The sequence below is a fragment of the Ursus maritimus genome, unplaced genomic scaffold, assembly GCF_017311325.1.
Source record: "Ursus maritimus isolate PB19 unplaced genomic scaffold, ASM1731132v1 scaffold_18, whole genome shotgun sequence".
Classification (NCBI taxonomy): Eukaryota; Metazoa; Chordata; class Mammalia; order Carnivora; family Ursidae; genus Ursus; species Ursus maritimus.
This window is the reverse complement of record NW_024424230.1, coordinates 27237288-27262452: the sequence shown is the minus strand read 5'-3', so window position 1 is coordinate 27262452 and position 25165 is coordinate 27237288. Positions and strand designations below refer to the sequence as shown.

Genomic DNA, 25165 nt, shown 5'->3' with positions numbered 1-25165 from the left:
TGAGGAAGACAAGGGTCTGCGATGTCAGAGAATGAAGTGATGATGAGTTAATGTCAATGAGGTCAGTGTCAATGTCCAGACATGGAAGTTGCTGGAAATTGTTGGAGTGGAGTCGAAGATGACTCATAGGAGCCCCTAAAGTCTTCCCTGAACGAGTGAATGACCAGGAAGTCAGGAACACAGCAGTGAGCAGTGAGGGAATAGCATAAGCCTCAAAGAAGAGGGCTTTCTGCACCAGCAAGGTGAGCAGGGTCTGGAAGCAATGGTGAAGAACAAGAATTCCTGTCATTGGGAGTAGGAAATAGCCCCTGGAAAGGGCATGAATGCAAGCACAGGAAGGGGACTTCTCCGGTTTGGAAGCAAACCGTGCAGCCCCTTAACGGCGTCTGCAGAAGTAGGCTAGCACCCATGCTAGGGATCTGCAAACACCATCCTAAGATACGCTGTCTTGCAACTCAGGAGAGGCCGCGTGGAACAATAGGGAAAACGCTAGATCAGACTGAGAGGGGGCTGTGCAGGTCCAAAGCCACCTGTCAAAAAAAGAGTAAATGAAGACATCCATCCCTGAGCCAGAGGAGGCCAAAGAAGAGAACAGCTAAAGTGGCCGAATAGGAAGAAGTCAGCTCTACCGGGCAGCAGCCGCAGTGAACCAGGAAACTGAGGACTGCGGGCAGAGGTTGCCCCACAAGCCAGTCATGGCACAAACCCCGGTCCTGGTAGTGAAGGGAAAGGGAGCCCCACACGGAGGGACCTACAGCTTGGCGCGCGCAGCTCTTAGTAGATTATACCAGAACTGTTCCTGGGGAAGGAAGAGGGGGAAGGTGCTGGAAAGGGCACTGAGGGCAGAGGGAAGTGGGGGGACTGGAGGTTGCCCATAATCAATATCAGCTCCAGAGCAAGCAAGAAAATGTGTTTCTCTTAGATGCCCACTCTGTTAAAAGACCCGGATCTATGTGTGCCTGTCAAAGAGAAAGTATAGTTACAACAACTACAGTAAGATAGCACAATGGATAATATAAAAGTAGAGAAAAAACTCTTTCTGTAATCAGAAGAAGAAGAGAGGCATCTATTCTAGCCAGGTGGTCAGGGAACTCTTCACAGCAGAAATGGACTGTCATCTGGACTTGGAAGAATGGGGGGATTTTAAAAGGTAAGCCTGCACGGGCGGAGGATGGCCCCAGGCCTCCCTGGCAGCAACATTTGGTCCTGTGCCTCCTGGGGCCTCCATCCAGCCTCAGCCAAGTCCCTCGGGGCCCCATCCTGGCTCACCGTTGTCCCCCATTCCTCTCCAGTTGCAGGACTGCTGAGCGACGGCCCCCCAAGGGAAATGTCTGACACTCACAACAGCCCTCTCCTGGCAGAGCCTCTTTCCAGCAGATACAAACTCTATGAGTCGGAGTTTACCAGCCCGAGCTGGCCCTCAAGCCCCCAGGATACACACCCGGCCCTACCCCTCCTGGAAATGCCTGAGGAGAAGGTGAGGAATGTCCCTCGAAGCATGCTTCCCAGGTGGAGGGGTGGGGAGGAAGGGGGGTGAAAGACGCTGCCTTCCCAGCTTCCCAGGGCACGAGTCGTATAGTGGCGGGGAAGGGCCACTGCCCGGGAACATTCTACCCCCAGTCAGCACAAGGTCACATCCCTGGTTGGTCCTATTTGGCCTACGATGAAAAATGTGGTTCTGTGTGCAACACGATTTTAAAGACAAGTAGGGAATGCACACACTCGCACACCAGTCTTCCAACCGGTCCCCCAAATCTCTCGCCTTAGACCTGCTCCCTTGAGTTACCTTATCATCATCTCCCAAAGTAAGGCCTGTGTTCAAATGCTAGCTTTTAACACTCCCCGAACTGATACAGTGGAGAGGGAACCAGGACCACTAAAGTGGTTTTTTTTTTTATTGCGATAGAATTTATATACCATAAAACTCACCCCTTTAAAGTATACATTTCACTGGTTTTTAGCATAATTACAAAGTTCGCTAACATCACCACCAGTGAATTCCAGAATATTGTCATCACCTCGAAAAGAAACACAAAATACTCATTAGCAGTCATTCCGCATTCCCCCCTCCCCCACACCTGGCAACCACCCGTCTGCTTTCTGTCCCTGTGGATTTGTCTAGTCTGTGCATTTCATGTCAATGGAATCATATCATATATGGGCTTTTGTGAAATGCTTCTGTCATTTAGCATAATGTTTTCAGGTGCATCCTTGTCGTAGCATGAATCGGTACATCATTACTTTTTATGGCCAAACAATATTTCATGGTATGAGTATACCATAGTTTGTTTATCAGTTATTCATCAGTTGATGGACATTTGGGTGTTTCCACTTTTTGCACATTAACAAAAAATGCTACTGTGAACGTTTGTGTAGAAGGTGTTGTGCAGACACATGTTTTTCTTTTTCTTGGGCATGTATCCAGAAGTGGAATTCCTGGGTCATATGGTAAATCTATGTTTAACATTTTCAGGCACTGCCAAACTGTTTTCCAAAGTCGCTGCTTCACTGTGCATTCTCACCAGCAATGTACATGTCATGGCCCTCCGCCTCCTTGTCAAAACTTATTACCGTCTGTTTATTAATAGCCTGGGTGGATGTGAGCTGACATCTCACTGTGATTTTGAGGAGTATTTCCCTCATGTCAAATTGACGTTGAGCATCCTTCCATGTGCTTACTGGCCAGTTGTATATCTTCTTCAGAAAAATGTCTTTTGAAGTCCTTTGCCCATCTTTTCAATTGGGTTATTTGTCTTTTTCTTGTGGAGTTGTAACTGTTCTTTATATAGTCTGGATATTAGACCCTTGCCAATTATATGACTTACAAATAATTTCTCCCACTTTGTAAGTGTTTTCACAGTCTTGATAGTGTCCTTTGAAGCACAAAGTTTGTGATTCTAAATCCGATTTATCTATATTAACTTTGATAGCGTATGCATTTAGTGTCATATTGAGAAACCATTTTCCTATCCAAAGTCACAAAGACTTAGTTCTATGTTTTATCTAACAGCTTTATATCGTAGCACTCACATGTAAGTCTTTCATCCATTTTGAGTTCATTTTTATATATGGTGTCAAGTAGGGGTCTGACCTCAATCTTTTACAAGTACATATCCAGTTGTCCCAGCACCATTTATTGAAAAGGCTATTCATTCTCCATTGAACTGTTTTGACACTCCCACCAAAAATCAATTGACCATAGTGCATGGGTTTATTTCTGGGCTCTGCACTTTGTTTAACTGATTTATATGTCTGTCCTTATGCCAGTACCACATCAGCTTGATTACTGTAGCTTTGTAGTAAGTTTTGAAGTCAAGAGTGTGAGTCTTCCAACTTTGTTCTTCCTTTTCAAGACTGTCTTATCTATTCTGAGACCTTTGAATTTCTATATTAATTTAGGATCCAACTTTCAATTTCTGCAGGAAAAAAAAAGGCACTGGGATTTTGATAAGGATTGTATTAAATCTGTAAATCAACTTGAGGAGTATTGGCATTTTAACAAGTCTTCCAATCCATGGACATAGGATATATTTCCATTTATTTAAGTCTTTAATTCCTTTCAATGTTTTTTAGTTTTTAGTATTAAAAAAAAACTTGTACAAAACCTTTAGTATACAAAGCCTTCTTTGTTTAATTTATTCCAAAATATTTTATTCTTTTTCATGCTATCATAGAATTGTTTTCTTCATTTTATTTTTGGATTGTTCATTGCCCATGTATAAAAATAAAATTGATTTTTGTATATTGATCTTTTATCCAGGAAATTTGCTGAACTTGTCCATTAACTTTAATAGTTTTTGGAAATTTTTAAATAGATTTTTTTTTAAGAAGATTCCATATAACAGAATGTGCCATCTGCAAATGAAGATGTTTTAAATTCTCTCTTTCTAATCTGGGTCCCTTTTGTTTGTTTTTTCTTACCTAATTGCTCTGGCTAGAACTTGCAGTACAATGTTGAATAGAAGTGACAATAGAACCAACATCCTTGTCTCATTCCTGATCTTAAAGGGAACGAGTCCCATCTTTCACCATTACGTATAATATTAGCTGTGGGTTTTTACTAGATACCCTTTATTAAGTTGAGGAATTTCCTTTCTGTTCCTAGTTTGCTAAATGTTTTTATCAGGAAAGATAAATCACTTGAATTCAAGTGATTTTTCTGTGTCTATTGAGATAATCGTGTGGGTTTTTTCTTTCACTCCATTAATATTAATAATTATTGATTTTTGTATATTTAAACAGTCTTGAATTTGAGAATAAATCCCAGTTGGCCATAATTATTTTTATATGTTACTGAATCTGGCTTGGTAGTATTTTGTGAAGGATTTTTGCATCTATATTTACAAAGCAGATTGATCTGTAATTTTCTTTCTTGTGATGTCTTTGTTTGGCTTTGGTGTTAGGGTAATACTAGCCTCATAGAATGCGCTAGGCATTATTGCCCTCTCTTCTAGTTTTTGAGAATTAATTCTTTAAGGATTTGACAGAATGTACAAGTGAAGCCATCTGAACTTGGGTTTTTCTTTGTGGGAAGTGTTTTGTTTGTTGTTTTTGTTTTTGTTCTACTAATTTAATCATTTACTTTGTTGAAAGTCAGTTCAGATTTTCTGTTTCTTCGGGAGTCAGTTTGACAGCTTGTGCCTATCTAGGAGTGTATCCAGTTCATCTAGGTTATCTGATTTGTTAGCATACAATTATTTATTTCTTTAGAATCCATTTCCTTATAACCCTTTTTATTCCTTGAAGGTTGGTGGTAATGTCTCCTCTCTCATTTCTGATTCTGGTAATTTCAATCTTCTCTTTTTCCCTTGGTCAATCTAGCTAAATGTTGGTCAATTTTGATCTTTGCAAAGAACTGTCTTTTAGTTTCATGGATTTTCTATATTTTTTCTTCTCTATTTCATTTATTTTCATGATAGTGTTTATTTTTTCCTTCCTTCTACTTGCTTTGGGTTTAGGTCACTGTTATTTTTCTAGTTTCTTAAAGTGAAAGGTTAGGTTGTTGATACAGGATATTTCTTTTCTTCACATAAGTCTTTACACCTACAATTTCCCTCAAACACTGCTTTAGCTGCATCCCATAAGTTTTGATATGTTGTGTTTTTGTTTTATTTTTTATAATAATTTTTTATTATGTTATGTTAGTCACCATACAGTACATCCTTAGATTTTGATGTAATGTTCCATGATTCATTATTTGCTTATAACACCCAGTGCACCATACAATATGTGCCCTCCTTAATACCCATCACTGGCCTATCCCAGTCCCCCACCCCCCTCCCCTCTGAAGCCCTCAGTTTGTGTTATGGTTTTCATTCATCCCAAAAGTATTTTTCTAATTTCTCTTCTGATTTCCTCTTTTTTTTTTTAAGATTTTATTTATTTATTTGACAGAGAGACAGCCAGCGAGAGAGGGAACACAGCAGGGGAGTGGGAGAGGAAGAAGCAGGCTCCCAGCAGAGGAGCCTGATGTGGGACTTGATCCCAGAATGCCGGGATCATGCCCTGAGCCGGAGGCAGACGCTTAAGGACTGCACTACCCAGGCGCCCCTCTTCTGATTTCCTCTTTGATCCATTGATTATTTAGAAGTATGTTGTTTAATTGCCACATTATTTCCCAAATTTGCTTTTGATTTCTAAATTCACACCGTCGTGGTCAGAGAACATACTTTGGGGGCACCTGGCTGGCTCAGTTGGTAGAGTGCACAACTCTTGATCTTGGGGTTGTGGGTTCAAGCCCTATGCTGGGTGGAGGGATTACTTAAAAGTAAAATATTTAAAAAAGAAAGAGAACAGGGGCACCTGGGTGGCTCAGTCAGTTAAGCGTCTGCCTTCGATTCAGGTCATGATCCCAGGGTTGTGGGATGGATACCCGAGTCAGGCTCCCTGCTCAGAGGGCAACCTGCTTCTCCTTCTCCCTCTGCCGCTCCCCCTGCTTTTGCTCTCTCTCTCTCTCACTCTCTCTCAAATAAATAAAATCTTATAGAGAGAGAAAACATCCTTTGTATGATTTCAATGCCTTTAAATTTACTGATACTTTTTTATCAGTAAAAATGTTTTACTTATCTTATGGCCTAACATATGGTCTATACTGGAAAATGTTCTATGTGTGCTAGAAAAGAATGCATATTGCCTTTATGAAAGAATTTGTGGAGGCCTTTACTCTACCACTTTCACTGATATCCTTAAGACATGGAGTTTTGATATAGGGAGGAGGTTAGAGAAATCTATAGACCATCAGTGTACAATAGAAATATAATATGAACCACACATGTATGTTTAAACGTCTATTAATGGGGTGCCTCAGTGGCTCAGTTGTTAAACATCTGCCTTTGACTCAGGTCAGGATCCCAGTGTCCTGGGATCGAGCCCCATATCATGCTCCCTGCTCAGTGGGGAGTCTGCTTCTCCCTCTCCAGCTCCCTGTGCTTGTGTTCTCTCTCTCTCTCTTTCTGTTAAATAAATAAATAAAATCTTTTTGAAAATGTCTATTAACCATATTTTTAAAGTAAAAAGAAGGTAACATTAATTTTAATACTATATTTTATTTAGCTTAATATACATGAATATATGTAATATTGTTATTTCATTATATAATCAGTGTAAGTATCATTGAGATATTTTACACATTCTTTTCTCATACTAAATCTTCAAAATCCACTTAGAGTCCATCTCAATTCAGATTAGCCACATTTTAAGTGCTCAATATCCACGTGTCCTATTGGCTATGATAGGGGACAGTGTAGTTCTAGAACAAGCAGTCCTGACCAAGGGGTCCACAGATAGACTTGAGGGGGTATGAATTTGGATGGGGAAAATAATTTACCTGTATTTCACTAACTTCCAATGAACTGAGCACTTATTTGAATTATAAACATAGGTAATGAACAACAGCCCTAACCGTACTGGGATTATTTTCCATTGTCACAGGTTGGTTTGCCCTAGAAGGCTGACTTGGAGATGGAGATTTGCATGTAAGAAGTTTACTGGGGTGTGCCTTTGGGGTCAATACTTGTAGAGGAGAAAAGGCAGCAAGATTAGGCAGAAGGAGAAATTGGACAATAAAGGCCCCAGGCGACCCTATAGTGAGCTCTGGATCTCAGGTGGCCCTATCATGTTGTCCTGAGTTGGGGTGAAGGGCCCCACATACTCACTCATTGCTACTTTGAAATTATAATAGGTATTGGATAGGCTGCACCTGTAGGTCTATCACAGACTTTTTTTAATTTTTAAATATAACTGGTTTTCTTTTCAATCTTATTTATTTTATTCATTTCCAAACATGATTCTGGAAAGAAGTCCATGGCCTTGCCAAACTGACAGAAAGGATCCACAGCACAAAAGTTTATGAAACTCTTCAGTGAAGAATGTGTAGTCGTCCTGAAAGACTGGTCTGCGTGCAGCACCCTGGACAGCAATAGAGAGTGGACAGGGGTCTTATGATCGTTTATCTTTATCAGAACAGCTGACAAATTTCCCTATCCCCAAGTGCCCCTGCTGTCAAAAAGCTGTATTATATGATAGTTTGTCATGGTTTCTCTTAAAAGGATCTCCGGTCATCCAATGAAGACAGCCATATTGTGAAAATGGAAAAACCCAGTGAAAGGAATAAAAGGAGAGAAAGTGGGGTAGCCCATCAGGGCTCTGCAGGCTTGGGGGGCATCAGCCTCTTCCAAGCAGTGGGCTACCTCACAGGGGACATGAAGGAGTACAGGAGCTGGCTGAAAGGTAAGCAAATGCCCAGGGAGGAAGCAGCCTCCACTCTGGCCTGAGTGCAGGAAGCTGCGCCCTCGCTCACCCATTGAGAGGACTCTCGCAGTTGGAGTGCTCCCACCCTGAGTTGGCTGTGCGTGGGTCTAAGGTACCCTACTAACTTGGAATTCCCATGGTTTCAGAATTAAGTGCACATCACTGATTTTAGTTCTTTGCAAATTCCTCACCCCTACATGGAGTAGATACAGGACAACCACTTTAGCAACATATAAGCCATTCCCCAATGGTCGTTTGTTCCCTCGTTCCACAGCCATTTACTATGTGCCAAGAAAATATTGACATCGCCCTCCCTCATGTTCCAAGGTTCTTTCTTTCCTTTCAGTGTCTTTCTTCTTCTAGTTTCGCTCAACTAAATACTGCAACAAATACCCCATCCTCCTCACCCACCTCTGCAGAGGCTGTCCTGGAAACCAAAACAAAACCAGAGAGTGAGGCAGAATATATGTCCCCTCTTTTAGGCCTGGCTCCCCCCAGGTCCCAACTCAATACGATTGCACCGCTAGGCTAAAATCATTTCTTTTCCAAAATTTCTTTGCTGCTCAGATACCAGCTCTCAACTGAATCATATGGCACAACACAAAAAGAAGGTTTCCTTCCCTCCTCACCCCTTCCCTTGGACCAATAAATTTCCCTTGGAATGCTCCCGAGGCTTCCTTGCCAACCAAGCTGATGGCTGGAACAGCGTTAAATTGGTCTCAGCACGGTGCCTCCGTCTGTATGGCAAGAACTAACACCCACTGTGGACTGATTGCCTAGCCACTCAGAGACTTGGGCTGGGTGCCAGGCCGAATGAGAGGAAGTGTCCTGGCCCATGCACTCCTGTTCGCCTTGGTTGCCACGCCAACCAGTGGTCCAGTGGGGAAGCACAGGCTGGCCCCTGCTGATGGCTCTGCCTTTCTCTTTCAGATAAGCCCCTGGCCCTCCAGTTCACGGACTGGGTCCTGAGGGGGACCGCTCAGGTGATGTTTGTCAACAACCCTCTCAGTGGACTCATCATCTTCATAGGACTCCTGATCCAGAATCCCTGGTGGACGATTACTGGGGGTCTAGGGGCCGTGGTCTCAACCTTAACTGCCCTCGCCTTGAACCAGGACAGGTAAGTCCCTGTCTGTGGTGGTCATGGGGTCTTGAGGTGGACAGATAGAAAAGTGTTTATGTGAGTGATCAGCCAACCTCATCCTACCAACCAGCCCAAAGTCTCCTGAAGACCGACTTCAAACCGGCCACTGGAGGTCTCTACAGAATTAAACCAAATTAAACTATTCCTGTGCTTGCAGCAAGTGACAGTACTAGGCTCCTTTTGACTGTAGATCTTTCTGGAAACACTCCCTGGGAGGCAGGTGCAGAGGAACACTTAAGCGGCTCTTCCTTCATGGAGCCTACAGTCTAGTTGAGGCAAGAAATGTCTCAGAGTAATAAGAGACAGTATATACTGGAGAGTTCAGAACAGACAGACGTCTCTGAGTGTTGGGGGGAGATGAGAGAGGGCAGCCTTTGAGCTGGAAACGTGGGATCTGGGAGAGAGGAGGGAGGAGAAGAGGGAGGGCAGAGTGGAGGCAGAAGGCGGCACTGCTCTCCCCACCCCCGCACTGGTGGTCACAAAGTCCAGGAACAATAATAAGTAGCATTTTATGTAACTGGACCATTTCCTCAGACTTTGCCCCATGCTGTCCCAATGTTCCCAAACTTTCCTGATGGCTAGAATCATCTGGGCTGACTGTTAAGAAATGTGTCTTCTTCAGCCCGACCACTTCTGTTCCCTCAGATAGTCCCATTCAATGGGTCTGGGAGGGAATGTTTTTAACAAGATACTTCTGGGTGCTTCTGATGAACAAAGAAGTTTGTGAATGCCCATATTTTTAGTGTTTTTCAATTTTGGGGTCATCCATCCATTTGTGGATCATGAATTAATTGTCGACAGCATTTTTAAAAATTAAAATAATAGAATAAAATAAAACAGATTAGATTCATTCATCTGTAGGAACTATTTTGCGAAATTTTTGTTTCGTTAGTGTTGGGCTGTGTTGTGTATGTGGGGGAGGTGTGTAGGGGGATGGAGAGAGAGAACCAGGTCATGCTACCAAATATATTCCCTCCTTACCATGGGTTACTGCAAAAAGATTGAAAAGCACTGTCATGCCTTGTTATATGTGATTCTCACGGCCACTTCACAAGGCAGATAGTGAAGGTAAGAGGGTCCACACTTACAAGTAAGAGAAAGGGACTGGGAGGAGCCAGGTGCTCACCTAAGGTGCCACAGTCAGTGGGTGGCAGAGCTCAGGCTTCCACACATGGCCTGCATCTTCCAGGCGGAGGTGAGTGCTCTCCCTGTCATGTAGACAGCATGGACAGCAAGGCCAGAGGCTCCCTGGTGAACCCAAGGAATGGGGAGTAATCAGAGTTGACTGTGTTGTGACCAACATTACACTTCCTCCAGGCCCACCTGACAGTCCAGAGGTCACCAAGGCAAATTTGTGAGTGGGCGTATCTCCCCTAAGAAGCCATTTATGCACATCTCAGGGGGCCTTGGGGGACCACTCTGATTCCAGCAAGCCAGGAGGCCGTTCCATATTGGATGAATGAGAGGCTGAATTCTTTGGTGTGACAATCAGTATAGGCTCCAGCCAGGATTTTGTGTCTCTCTTTCAACCAGTAGGTTCCCTACTCGTACTTATCACCTCATGGGCAGCTGGCATAGAATTGGCCCCCTGACAGGTTTAACTCTTGTCTTGCTGCTTCATCACTGTTTGGTAAAACTCACCCAAACTCTGTCCAGCCCACTACTCTTTAGCTATGTGACCTTTGGCCAGTGCTTCCTCTCCTGGCCCCATTGTCCTCATCTGTGCAAGCTATGACATGCTAGCTCACTTCTGCTCTGACAGTCTGATTCTCTGACTTTCTTCCCAACCATAATCCACTGGTAAACTTGCCAGGCCATTCACAGAGCTGCTTTATGGACCTCAGTATTACAGGGGAGATACCAACCACACCAGCCTAATCCTCCCAGACGTCTTCACTAAGACAAGTGTGTGCCAGTTTGGCTTCCAAAGCTTTCTCTGATGGGCACCCCCCCATATCTCCCACTTAGCATCCCACTCTTCCCAATTAAGCACTTTTGCTTCTGCCTATCTAATCCTACCATCCTTTCAAATCCCCCTCCTACAGGGAGCCACCCCTGATTACCTCAGTGCTCTCTGAACCCTCCTTTCTCATTGGACAACCCCAGAACATACCGCAATAACTATATGGATTGGTTTTCTAATTGCTTTCTGAGGCTTCTCTCCCTGGCAATGTTCTAAGCACATTCAGGACAGGAAGTCCATTTTGAATGCTTTCCATTCTACTACAGTGCCTAGAAGAGAATCCAGCTTCATTGCTGATAGGTCAGTACCGTGTTCTACACCATAGGTTCAAAGATCTAGGCACCCCACACCGCGTCCACACACACACCCTTCCAAAGAACCCTGCCTTCCCCACTGTCCCCAACAAAGCACTGACACAGCTGCATGTTCTAATCATAACCGTCACAGTCCCTCTCTACCACCCCTACTCCCCTCCTCCCCACCTCCTCCATCAGCCCCGTGTCTCCCCTTATCCCTGCTACCTTACCGCCACTGGCCCAGAGACTGTATTTCACAGAGAAGAACTCAAGGTCAGCAACACTAATGCTGCAGCATCCTGATGGAATGTGGTCCTAATGAAGACCTTTTTGTCATTGAGGTTACCTTTATATTTTTGATGGTCAGAGTGGGACATAAGGTAATGAGTTTCATTTTGACAACCAAACCCAGAAGCCACCAAAGGTTTGGTAGAGGAGTGTTCTGGGAGGGGACTTCACCAGGGAGGGGCAGCTATGGAGGCAGCCCTTAGATGTCACCCTAATTTTGTCTCCCTTGGGCTCCCTTGTTTGATTCCTACTATTCCCCCTCCATCCTGCCCCTGGGGCTACAGGCCTGCCCCCAGGATGGGCCAGCCGTCTTTGCTGAGTCTGCCTGAAGCAACTGGTATTAAAAACAAAAAAGTACTAAATTCTAACAATGAATGGAAATGGGAAAATGTAGATAAAATGCAAACACACCTAAAAATAATTATTTTCCCAAACGTGGGTTTCTGCTTTTCAGATAAATTTTCTAGTCCTGAGGACATTCTGAACCCCAGTGGTCTTCTCGCCCAAACCCCTGCCTGTCTCCAGCTGCCCCATATGTTCATGGCCTCTGGAGCAGCCCACCGACTATCTCGTGTCCCATACAAGTGTCCCCCCACAAGTGCCATGTGTTCTGCTTTTCTTGTTGGCAACTGTCTAGAGACTCCCCCTCCCGCTCTCCAGCTGAGAGTGTATGTATCTAGGAAGGTGCTGGCAGCTATGTGACGGCCCAACATTCAGAAGTAAGCTGACTTTTTCCTGGGAGTACCAAGGGGGGCCCTACAAGTACTACCAAATTCAAATGCAAAGTAACTGTCCCGTCTCCCCCACCCCCAGGTCTGCCATCGCCTCCGGCCTCCATGGGTACAATGGGATGCTGGTGGGACTGCTCATGGCCGTGTTCTCCGAGAAGTGGGACTACTACTGGTGGCTTCTCTTCCCTGTGACCTTCACAGCTATGACCTGGTGAGACACCTCATTCCTTCTCTCACAGACTCACGGGTCCCAGGGTGCTTGCATCTTACACTGGACAGGGACGTGGATCCCTGGAGCCCAGTGCTTCATCGTCAGGCTGGCTTGTCCCACAAGACACAGTGAAGATCCATGAATTTGATGGCGACACAGCAGATCATATTTTTATTTTGGAATAACAGGGACCCTTTAGAGCAGTAATGAGCACAGGTTTTTTATGGTGCTAATAATCTTCCTTGAATGATAGTTTTAATAATAAAGGTTAACATTTATTGCAGATTTCCTACAAGCCAGGCACAGAGCTAATCCAGGTGGGGTTACTATTGTCCCCAGTTTACAGAAGGGAAGACCAAGTCATGAAGAAGTTCAGTAACTCGCCCCAGGTCATAGTTTTACAAAGTTTTTGATGATGAACCCAGAGTCTTCAGGCTACATGGGAATCATCTAAACCGTGGCCTGACCAAGACAGAAAAGCTAAAAACTCCCTTGGGATAGAATCAGAGCTGTCTTGGAGCAGAATGTCTACAGTGAAAGCATAGAATCTTTGAACAAGAGACATTAGTTAAGATCTTGCTGTGCAATCACCTCATTTTGCAAAGGAATAAAAAAGTCAGGAGGAAGGGTCTTGGGAACAAATATTCGTGGAGAGCAGGGCGGACTTTCTAGGCCTTAGCTCACTACGGCTGAGGCAGGTCTGTGCTGCCTGAGGCTCCATCACCCGCAGACCCGCCAGCACCAGAGGGCAGAAGCCTGAGGTGCCCGGCGGCCTCCATTCCGTGCCCGCAGCTCCGAGACGTGCTGACTAATTTTTAACATCTCTAAGAAGTACATGCCTTTCTTCGGTTTCTGGAGTTAGTAAAAATTAGTTAGTTTAATTTAGTTTAAGTCCTGTTTTATTACCTTTTAGTAGTGCTTGTAAGTAAATTACTACATTAAGCATTCTGGGCAATTTATATTTTTTCTTAAGGTTTCTGTCTTTCTGAAACCATTGGGACGAAAAGCGATAGCAGTCATTCCTGTGGGGATTTCCTCAATGCCCCCCGCCTGCCCCCAGGTCAGGAGTAGCAGACCTTGGCTTCCTTTGCACACATTTGGTTTATAACAACACAGATGAAGCCTCTCAGCAGGCCTAGCAGCCACTCTGCACCCCACAGCAGTGTGTCCACAGTACCCCACCCCCACCCCCACTCCCCAGCTTTAAAGACAAAAAAAGTATCAAGCACCCAACTCTGTGCTGCTGTTCCAGTGGGTTCCCTAATCTATTCACGTAGAACCCCAAAACCCAACCCATAAGGTAGGTATTAGTAGTGCCATTTTCCAGATTTTGCCAACAAATATTTGCTGAGTGCCTACTATGTGCAGGGACTGTTCTAGATTCTGGGGATACTTGGGAACAAGAGATGGTCTCCATCCTCTTGGAGCCTATATTCTTCTTGACAAAGATAGAAACAATGTCCCCAACTAGTTAACTAAAAAGATCTTGTCAAGATTTGATTAGTGCTGTGAGGAAAGCAAAACAGGGTGAGTGGGACAAAGTGAATCGAGACATGAGTGGTCAGGGAAGGCCACTATGAAGAGGAAACATGGCTGCTTTCACCCAAATGATAAAAGGCAGCTGCCCTCTGAAGATCTGTTGCAGACCCTGACTGGAGGAGTGCCTGCGTTCAGGAAACAAGACCATGGGGTGGGGGTGGGGGTGGGGGTTACGCCCAGTGAACAAAGGAGGAGTGGCAGGAGGTGAGGGCAGAAGGAAGTGAGAACTAGACCCCTTTCGCTTTGAGGATCCAGTAAGCTTTTTGATTTTTTATTACAACTGTAATGGGAAGCAGTTAAAGGGTTTTAAGCAGAGATGTGATAGGATATGGTTTAAATTTAAACAAATCACTCTTGCCCTCTGGAGAATGGATTTTAACTGGAGCAAGAGTGATGCTGTAAGCATTGTCAGGAACCCACAGAAAGATGAGAATGGTCTGGACAAGGGTGATATACAGGAAGGTGGTGAGAAGTGGTTGGGCTTGGAGTGTATTTTAAGGAAGACACAGTCAACAAGACTTGCTGGGAGGCTATGGAGTATGAGGCCCGTGAGAGGGGCAGGGTAGAAAAGAAGAGTGAGTATACTCCTATAGTTTGCCTGAGCACCTGGGTTGATGAATAAGACTAAGAGGAAAACAGGTTGGTGGTGGGAGACAGGGCACAAATCAAGAGTTCTGTGGGACATATTTGGCTGTAGACTTCCAAGGAGAGATGTTGACGAGGTAACTAGATGTACAAATCCAGAACTTTGTGATGCCCTCAAGATTTGGAGGGCAGAAGCATACAGAATATATTTTGTCCATGGGACTAAAGGATATCACCCAGAAAAAGAAGGTTAAGAAAGAGGAGATCCAAGGCAGAGCCATAGGATCTTCCAATATTTAGATGCCTGGCAGAGGAGAGGAATAACCACAAAGAAGAGGTCATGAGGAGTGGCTGGAGAAGCAGGAAGCAGGCTAAGAAAGGGCAGTGTCATGGTAGCCTGGACAGAAAGTGTTTCAATCCCATTGGAGTGTCCAGCTGTCCAATAAAGGGAGCAGGGAATGGCCATGGATTTGGCAGGATAGATGTCATTGGTGAACTGGACCAGAGCCATTTCTGTGGCATGGGGAGAGCCCACACCTGATTGGAGTGGGTTCAGAAAAGAAAGGGGGTAGAAAGATGGGACATAGCAATCTTTTGAGGAGTAATTGTTATGAAGGGGAGCAGAGAAATGTGGCAAACTAGCTGGAGGGGACATCGGGTTAGAGGTGGAGAATGTTTACAAGTAGAAGATACTAAAGCATGTTGTAGACTTGTAAGAATGATCTAGAGAAAAAGGAGAGACTGAAGAGAGGGGAGAGAATTGCAGGAGCGAAGTCTTGGAGACAGATTGCATCGTGAAGTACAAGGGAAAGAATTGGCCCAGGAAAGAAGGAGGGACACTCTCATTATGTGACAACGGCAGAGAAGAGAGAGGAGGAGCACGTGGGAGCTGGGCCATTGGAGTGTGTGGAGCTCATGGTTGGGAGAATTAAGCATTTCGCATCTCATCATTTCTATTCTTTCAATGAAGTAAAGCAAGGTGCTCAGCTGAAACTAAAGGGAAGCAGACATGCCACATAAATAAATAAATAAAATCTTTAAAGAAGAAGCCCACATCCCTAAGATCCCTCTAAAACAAGGGGCACAGCCTGGGACCCAGTCAATAATTTGGGCTCTGGACAACCCCACAACCTCTCCTCATCAGAATGACAAGAAGAAGAAGCCCCCCCCAGCAAAGAAAAGACAGTGAGTCTGTGGCCTCTGCCACAGAAATAATGGATATGGATGTAACCAAAGTATCAGAAATGGAATTCAGAGTAACGATGGTCAAAATGATGAGTAGAATTGAAAAAACTATTAACGAAAAGGTTACTGAGAATATAGAATCCCTAAGGACAGAAATGAGAGCGAATCTGACAGAAATTAAAAATTCTATGAGCCAAATGCAGGCAAAACTAGAGGCTCTGACGGCCAGGGTCACAGAAGCAGAGGAACGGGTTAGTGAATTGGAGGATGGGTTAATAGAGGAAAAAATGAAAATAGAAGATGGTCTTAAAAAAATCCACGCCCACGAATGTAGGTTACGGGAGATTACTGACTCAATGAAACGATCCAATGTTAGAATCATCGGCATCCCCGAGGGGGTGGAGAAAAACAGAGGTCTAGAAGAGATATTTGAACAAATTGTAGCTGAAAACTTCCCTAATCTAGCAAGGGAAACAAACATTCGTGTCCAAGAGGCAGAGAGGACCCCTCCCAAGCTCAACCACGACAAACCTACGCCACGTCACGTCATAGTGCAATTCGCAAATATTAGATCCAAGGATACAGTATTGAAAGCGGCCAGGGCAAAGAAATTTCTCACGTACCAAGGCAAAGGCATCAGAATTACGTCAGACCTGTCTACACAGACCTGGAATGAGAGAAAGGGTTGGGGGAGCATTTTTAAAGCTCTTTCAGAGAAAAACATGCAGCCAAGGATCCTTTATCCAGCAAGGCTGTCATTCAGAATTGATGGAGAAATAAAGACATTTCAGAATCGCCAGTCACTAACCAATTTTGTAACCACGAAACCAGCCCTACAGGAGATATTACGGGGGGTTCTATAAAAGTAAAAAGGCCCCAAGAGTGATACAGAACAGAAAGTCACAGCCAATACAAACAAAGACTTTACTGGCAACATGGCATCATTAAAATCATATCTCTCAGTACTCAGTCTTAATGTTAATGGCTTAAATTCTCCCATAAAACGCCACAGGGTTGCAGATTGGATAAAAAGAAATGACCCATCCATTTGCTGTCTACAAGAGACTCATTTCGAACCCAAAGATGCATTCAGACTGAGAGTAAGGGGATGGAGTACCATCTTTCACGCAAATGGACCTCAAAAGAAAGCTGGGGTAGCAATTCTCATATCAGATAAATTGGATTTTAAACTACAGACTATAGTTAGAGATGCAGAAGGGCACTATATTATTCTTAAGGGAAGTATTCAACAAGTGGATATGACAATTATAAATATATATGCCCCCAACAGGGGAGCAGCAAGATACACAAGCCAACTCTTAACCAGAATAAAGAGACATATAAATAAAAATACATTAATAGTAGGGGACCTCAACACTCCACTCTCAGAAATAGACAGAACACCCTGGCAAAAACTAAGCAAAGAATCAAAGGCTTTGAATGCCATACTCGACGAGTTGGACCTCATAGATATATATAGAACACTACACCCCAGAACCAAAGAATACTCATTCTATTCTAATGCCCATGGAACATTCTCAAGAATAGACCATGTTCTGGGACACAAAACAGGTCTCAACCGATACCAAAAGATTGAAATTATCCCCTGCATATTCTCAGACCACAACGCTCTGAAATTGGAACTCAACCACAAGGAAAAATTTGGAAGAAACTCAAACACTTGGAGACTAAGAACCATCCTGCTCAGGAATGACTCGATAAACCAGGAAATCAAAAATCAAATTAAACAATTTATGGAGACCAATGAGAATGAAAATACAACAGTCCAAAACCTATGGGATACTGCAAAGGCAGTCCTAAGGGGGAAATACATAGCCATCCAAGCCTCACTCAAAAGAATAGAAAAATCTAAAATGCAGTTTTTATATTCTCACCTCAAGAAGCTGGAACAGCAACAGAGGGACAGGCCTAATCCACGCACGAGGAAGCAGTTGACCAAAATTAGAGCTGAAATCAATCAAGCAGAAACCAGAAGTACAGTAGAGCAGATCAACAGGACTAGAAGCTGGTTCTTTGAGAGAATCAATAAAATTGACAGACCACTGGCAAGACTTATCCAAAAGAAAAGAGAAAGGACCCAGATTATTAAAATTATGAATGAAAAAGGAGAGGTCACGACGAACACCATTGAAATTGGAAGGATTATTAGAAATTTTTATCAACAGCTATATGCCAATAAACTAAGCAATCTGGAAGAGATGGAATCCTTCCTGGAAACCTATAAACTACCAAGATTGAAACCGGAAGAAATTGATTCCTTAAACAGGCCAATTAATTATGAAGAAATTGAGTCAGTGATAAACAACCTTCCAAATAACAAAACTCCAGGCCCGGACGGTTTTCCTGGGGAATTCTACCAAACATTCAAAGAAGAAATAATACCTATTCTCCTAAAGCTATTTCAAAAAATAGAAACAGAAGGAAAGCTACCAAACTCATTCTATGAGGCCAATATTACCTTGATCCCCAAACCAGGCAAAGACCCCCTCAAAAAGGAGAATTACAGACCGATTTCCCTAATGAATATGGACGCCAAAATCCTCAACAAGATACTTGCTAATAGAATCCAACAGTACATTAAAAGGATTATCCATCACGATCAAGTGGGATTCATACCTGGGATGCAAGCGTGGTTCAATATTCGCAAATCAATCAGCGTGATACATCATATCAACAAGAAAAGACTCAGGAACCATATGATCCTCTCAATCGATGCCGAAAAAGCATTTGACAAAATACAGCATCCTTTCCTGATTAAAACCCTTCAGAGTGTAGGAATAGAAGGTACATTTCTCAATCTCATAAAAGCCATCTATGAAAAGCCTACTGCAAATATTATTCTCAATGGGGAAAAGCTGGAAGCCTTTCCCTTAAGATCAGGAACTCGACAAGGATGCCCACTCTCGCCACTATTATTCAACATAGTACTAGAAGTCCTTGCAACAGCAATCAGACGACAAAAAGGGATCAAAGGTATTCAAATCGGCAAAGAAGAAGTCAAAATGTCTCTCTTTGCAGATGACATGATACTCTATATGGAAAACCCAAAAGAAGCCACTCCCAAACTATTAGAAGTTATAGAGCAATTCAGTAACGTGGCGGGATACAAAATCAATGCTCAGAAATCAGTTGCATTTCTATACACGAATAACGAGACCGAAGAAAGAGAAATTAGGGAATCCATCCCATTTACAATAGCACCAAAAACCATACGTTACCTTGGAATTAACTTAACCAGAGACGTAAAGGACCTATATTCTAGAAACTATAAATCACTCTTGAAAGACATTGAGGAAGACATAAAAAGATGGAAAGATATTCCATGCTCATGGATCGGAAGAATTAACATAGTTAAAATGTCCATGCTACCCAGAGCAATCTACACTTTCAATGCTATCCCGATCAAAATACCGAGGACATTTTTCAAAGAACTGGAACAAATAGTCCTTAAATTTGTATGGAACCAGAAAAGGCCCCGAATCTCCAAGGAACTGTTGAAAAGGAAAAACAAAGCTGGGGGCATCACAATGCCGGATTTCGAACTGTACTACAAAGCTGTGATCACAAAGACAGCATGGTACTGGCACAAAAACAGACACACAGACCAATGGAACAGAATAGAGAGCCCAGAAATGGACCCTCGGCTCTTTGGGCAACTAATATTTGATAAAGCAGGAAAAAACATCTGGTGGGAAAAAGGCAGTCTCTTCAATAAATGGTGCTGGGAAAATTGGACAGCTACATGCAAAAGAATGAAACTTGACCACTCTCTCACACCATACACAAAAATAAACTCCAAATGGATGAAAGACCTCGATGTGAGACAGGAATCCATCAAAATTCTAGAGGAGAACATAGGCAGCAACCTCTACGACATCGGCCAAAGCAACCTTTTTCATGACACATCCCCAAAGGCAAGAGAAACAAAAGATAAAATGAATTTATGGGACTTCATCAAGATTAAAAGTTTCTGCACAGCCAAGGAAACAGTAAAAAAAAAAACTAAGAGGCAGCCCACGGAATGGGAGAATATATTTGCAAATGACACTACAGATAAAGGACTGGTATCCAAGATCTACAAAGAACTTCTCAAACTCAATACGCGAGAAACAAATAAATCAAAAAATGGGCAGAAGATATGAACAGACACTTTTCCGATGAAGACATACAAATGGCTAACAGACACATGAAAAAATGTTCAAAATCATTAGCCATCAAGGAAATTCAGATCAAAACCACACTGAGATACCACCTTATGCCAGTTAGAATGGCAAAAATAGACAAGGCAAGAGACAACAATTGTTGGAGAGGATGTGGAGAAAGGGGATCCCTCCTACATTGTTGGTGGGAATGCAACTTGGTACAGCTACTCTGGAAAACAGTGTGGAGGTCCCTTAAAAAGTTAAAAATTGAGCTACCCTATGATCCAGCCATTGCAGTACTGGGTGTTTACCCCAAAGATACAGACGTAGTGAAGAGAAGGGCCATATGCACCCCAATGTTCATAGCAGCAATGTCCACAATAGCTAAATCGTGGAAGGAGCCGAGATGCCCTTCAACAGATGACTGGATTAAGAAGTTGTGGTCCATATATACAATGGAATATTACTCAGCTATCAGAAAGAACAAGTTCTCAACATTTGCTACAACATGGACGGCACTGGAGGAGATAATGCTAAGTGAAATAAGTCAAGCAGAGAAAGACAACTATCATATGATTTCTCTCATCTATGGAACATAAGAACTAGGATGATCGGTAGGGGAAGAAAGGGATAAAGAAAGGGGGGTAATCAGAAGGGGGAATGAAGCATGAGAGACTGTGGACTATGAGAAACAAACTGAGGACCTCAGAGGGGAGGGGGGTGGGGGAATGGGATAGACCGGTGATGGGTAGTAAGGAGGGCACGTATTGCATGGTGCACTGGGTGTTATACACAACTAATGAATCATCGAGCCTTACATCGGAAACCGGGGATGTACTGTATGGTGACTAACATAATATAATAAAAAATCATTAAAAAATAAAAAATAAAAAAAAATAAAGGGAAGCAGACAGTGAAAGTTTGAGGAGAAAGGAGAAAATGTGAAATAGTTGTCTCAGCAAGGCCAAGAGTTAATTTGTTAGGGCTGTGTGGTAGGGATTCCGGGCGGTCTTCAATGTCCATTGGAGATTCATGGTCATGAAGGGAGACCAGTCAGCCAGATCATGTGACTTCGTGTTTCGTTCAGCAACTCACTGAATGTGGAGGACGCAAGGTGTTAGGTGTCTACGGTGGCTGGTCCCCTCAAGGAAACTAAAGCTCAGGGAGACTCATTGCCTAATGTTGCTCACTCAGCCTGTAAGTGTGGGAGTTAGGATTTGCACCCAGCTCCGTCTGCCTCCGAAATGCATGCTCTTTCCGAGGAGGAGGCCAAGAAGAGAGAGGACACAAACAACTGAAGGTTCCCTCTTCCCGGGGTGGCTTCCAGGGTAGCTCAGTGCACTTGAGCTGAACCCAAGCCACACATTACCTGTACATGCCAGAGCGGCAGCCTCCCACAGGGCCAGACGTCTAGAATGTTATCACAGCCCAGGGTAGTCGCTGTTGCACATCCCGATGACCCAAAGGCAATACATGACATTCTCTAAGGATGACATTTTGTTCCTTTTCTTGGTTTAAGGAACATGGAAATATTTAATACAAAAGTTTCTATTCAAAACAAATTATAATACTTAAAAATTTGTTTCTCAAAGATTCACCTTGAATTGAACACTTTATTCCCAGTCCCAGATAAATGGACCACTAGAGTCTCCAAGAGTCAGGAATGGCCGTGCCAAGGAGAGGGGACAGTGGGCGGCAGTGTGGCCAGAGCCGACGAGACGGTGTAGAACTAAGGATGAGCACAGATTAACCTTTCGTCTTTCTCATCTTCAGCCCACTTCTTTCCAGTGCCTTGAATTCCATCTTCAGCAGGTGGGACCTCCCGGTCTTCACGTTGCCCTTCAACATGGCAGTGACCCTGTACCTGGCGGCCACAGGCCACTACAACCTCTTCTTCCCCACGACGCTGGTGGAGCCCGTGTCTTCGGTGCCCAACATCACCTGGACAGAGATGGAGATGCCCTTGGTAAGTTTCCCCACGGCAGGGGAGTTGGGACCCCCTGCTTCCATCACACACCTTCTCTGTAACCAGCCTGTGGATTACCCAGGCTCTCCGCTTCTCCAGACGCCTCTCCACCAGGTGATGGTCATGGACGAGGCTAGGACAGGGAGGGGCCGCTGCCACCTCCATACGCTCTCTTACCAAACCCTTATCGAAGACCTGATACGGGCCCTTTATCAGACACGGGGAAGACATGGGGAGTAAGAGGACAACAGCCTATCCGCCCTTTCGCAGTGTGCACTCCCCACAGGGAAACAGACAGTAGACAAGTGCACGGACAAGCACGAAGTTGTTGCTACACAGCGGTGGGGTTCGGGGAGAAATAGAAAATAAGACGGATGTTTGGGGGAAGGGGCAAGACACTAAGAGGAATGTTTAAAATTAGAATTTTGAATATGTTATCAGTAGAAGATGGGGATGAATTTTCACATACTTTCCATCTCAGTGGCTCTCAAGCAGGGGTGATTTTGTCCTCCTGAGCAAATGTCTGTGGATACTTTTTAAATTGTCTAAACTGGGGGGAGGGGTGCTACTGGTATAGAGCAGGTAGAAGCCAGGGATGCCGCCACGCCTCCTGTTATGCACACGACACCCCTCCCCACCACGAAGAATTATGCAGCCCCAAGTGCCCATGATACTGAAGTTGAGAGACTCTGCTTTACATCCAGTTATCCTAAATGTGCATATTTGTTTATTCTACTGATGTCTAGACACTGGGGATGAAGAGATATGATAAAAATCTAACATAAGATTAAATATACAGAATTGTAACATTTGGCCTTATTAATGAACAACAGAGAAAGCTAAGAGCTCACGCTCAGGCACGCTTATTACGTACCAGACACTGTTCCAAGCCCTGGACTTCTGAACTCCTTTAACCAACCCTCATAATAGCCCAATACTGTAAGTACTGTCATTCTCCCCGTTCACAGATGAGGAAACTGACGCACAGAGCAGGTTAGTTGCCCAAGGTCAAACTGCAGCTAGTGCCTGAGCATAAAACCCAGACATCCCACGGCAGAGCCGCGGCCGTGACCCGCCACCCACTCCGTCAGGCATGACAGGCACCCTCGCCTTGCCTGAGCAACTGCAGTGAGGAGAAGCCCTCTGCTTCTCAGTGCAGTCCGCCCCTCATTGGGTACCCTCACTGAGTGCTCGAGTGTTCTCTGCCTTCCTCAGAAATCCACCCCCTCCATCTTTCACCCATTGGTTCTAGCTCGGCTTTTTAGAGTCATTCAGAATACTCAGAGTCATGACTGCCTTTGAATGCTCGCAAACATAACCTGTGTCCTCATAATTGTTTAGACAGTCTGCTTTCCGAGCGCTCACCACCTTCCCCACCCGGCCGAGCCCATTGTCTGGATATACTGAAACCCCGGGGGCTCAGCTCCAGGACCATGGCGCCAGAGCAGGGCAGGCAGTGGGGCTCCTCCAGGGCCGGCCACGCTCCAACCCGAAGCCTCTAAGAAAAGGAAAGGCTCCCGAGCCCCTGGTGCAGACGCTGCTGCCAACCACTCAAAACCTTTTTAAGGATTTTGTCTTTGTAAAGTTTTGTCCGGGGCCCGGCCAGGAGTACAATCGGAGTCAGGGTTAAGGTCGAAATCCGAAAGAATGGAAAAGACAGAGCCCTGCTTTGAAAGCCCACCCTCTCCAGTGGGAAACAGCAGGGGTGGGAGCAGGGCCAAACCCTAACTCTGATAGGATCGGCAGCGATCCTCATCTGGCAGTTTGCCACATTGCCTCCGGGGCACAGACTGTTGTCCCCGAGCCCTGCCCATGAGGTGGCATCCAAGTGGCGCTGCCAGAGGGAAGGGCCCCCGGAGCCCCCCACCCATCCCATGCTATGAGGCTATGCAGTCGGCACTGAGGCGAGGGCTCAGGGGAGACAGCCACAGGCAAGAGATGCCTCTTGTTCATCTTCACCATAAGCAGAAGGTGGCGGGACGCAAATCCACGTGAGCCCAAGCTCACCGTCCGAGCTCCCCACCACACCACTACTCTGACCGCCGCCCCCTTCTCTTCCACGCCATCCACATCCCAGCACCCCTTCCCTCCTCTTTAACACAGTGATGGGTGTGACTTCCTTTTTGTTTATCAGGACTGTTGTTACTGGAGAATTGTCTGGAGTAGGGAGTAGGAAGGAGGCCGGTGCTCAGTAAATTTCCATGCACACCCGACTGCCCTTCACACCTTCACCCCAGAATGTTAGAAAGGAGGTAGAGGGGAGGGAGGTAGCCCCGGGGCCACAGTTCACCCAGCTAAAATATGGATCCCAGCATTCGAGGAAGCAGTTTTCTGAACCCAGGCTCCGTTCCGAGGCTACTTGCCCCTCATTCCTCTCATTCTTGACTGCTTGTGCTTCAAACCTGTGTTCCCAGAGGGGAAGGGGGAAGTTGGAGCCCACTCAGCAGCCTGCATTCCTCAGACTTCGGGAAGTCATAGAATATTTACTGAATAGACTTCTAACCCATTCCCCGCACAGAAGCTGAGTTCCCTGAACATGCACAAAGCTTTCTCTGGGCTCCTTTAAATAAGATGTGCCCCACCCTGTCATTCCTGGCCCAAGGCTGTAGGCTCTGGCCCAAGTGGTGCTTGGTGATTGAAAGGCCACCCATCCAGAGACAAGGATGGGCACAGTTTAAAAGCTCTGTGGGTCTCCTCAAAACACTATTCTCTAAAGAAACCAGACTGACTCCAGAATTAAATCCATTTGTTAAAAAGTACAAAATTTCGCCCCAAGGGAGATGTGCAATGAACTCTCAACATCTGTAGTAGTTCATGTATAACTAACCCAGTGGTCTCCAAACTCCCGGTTGCACGTTAGAATCTCCCAAGGTCCTGGTCAGGCCCATACCGGTTAAATCACTGTTGGGGAGGAGCCAGGCATCAATTTTTTTAAAGAGCTCCAGGTGATTCCAATGTACATCCAAGTTTGGAAACCGCCGAGCTAATCAATACATATTTATGAAGCACCTAGTATGTACCCAGCCATAAAGGAGCCCTGCTCTCAAAGAGGTCACATGACCTAGTAATGGCACGAAGACTGCAGAATTTTAAAGCTGGAATCGTCTGCTAAGGCAGCCTCCTCCTGTTACAGAGGCAGACACCAGGGTCCAGCATGAGGAAGTGACAAACCCGCCATCAAGCCATGAGCTCATGCAGAGCCCCCTGAAGGCCGGAGCCCTCAGCTCCCAGGCCAGTGCTCTCCCTAGCCTGCCAATCTCCCTCCTTTCCTTCTTTCCCTCCTCTGTCAGATGGGGATGGTTCAGCATGGGCAGAAAAGGGCTATCTGGCTGCCAAACTAACCAT

At 44.8% G+C, this 25165-nt stretch overlaps 1 protein-coding gene across 1 annotated transcript in view; it reads left to right on the top strand.

The window, feature by feature from the left end:
* Positions 1–1200: 1200 nt before the first annotated feature.
* The window catches only part of SLC14A2 (solute carrier family 14 member 2), a 57793-nt gene continuing 33828 nt past the window's right edge, over positions 1201–25165 (top strand). Inside the window, exons 1-5 of the mRNA XM_040632561.1 lie at positions 1201–1477; positions 7548–7728; positions 8680–8869; positions 12254–12382; positions 21628–21820. Coding sequence (XP_040488495.1) covers positions 1328–1477; positions 7548–7728; positions 8680–8869; positions 12254–12382; positions 21628–21820 — 843 coding nt within the window. The 5' untranslated portion in view covers positions 1201–1327. The remainder of the gene's footprint in view (positions 1478–7547; positions 7729–8679; positions 8870–12253; positions 12383–21627; positions 21821–25165) is intronic.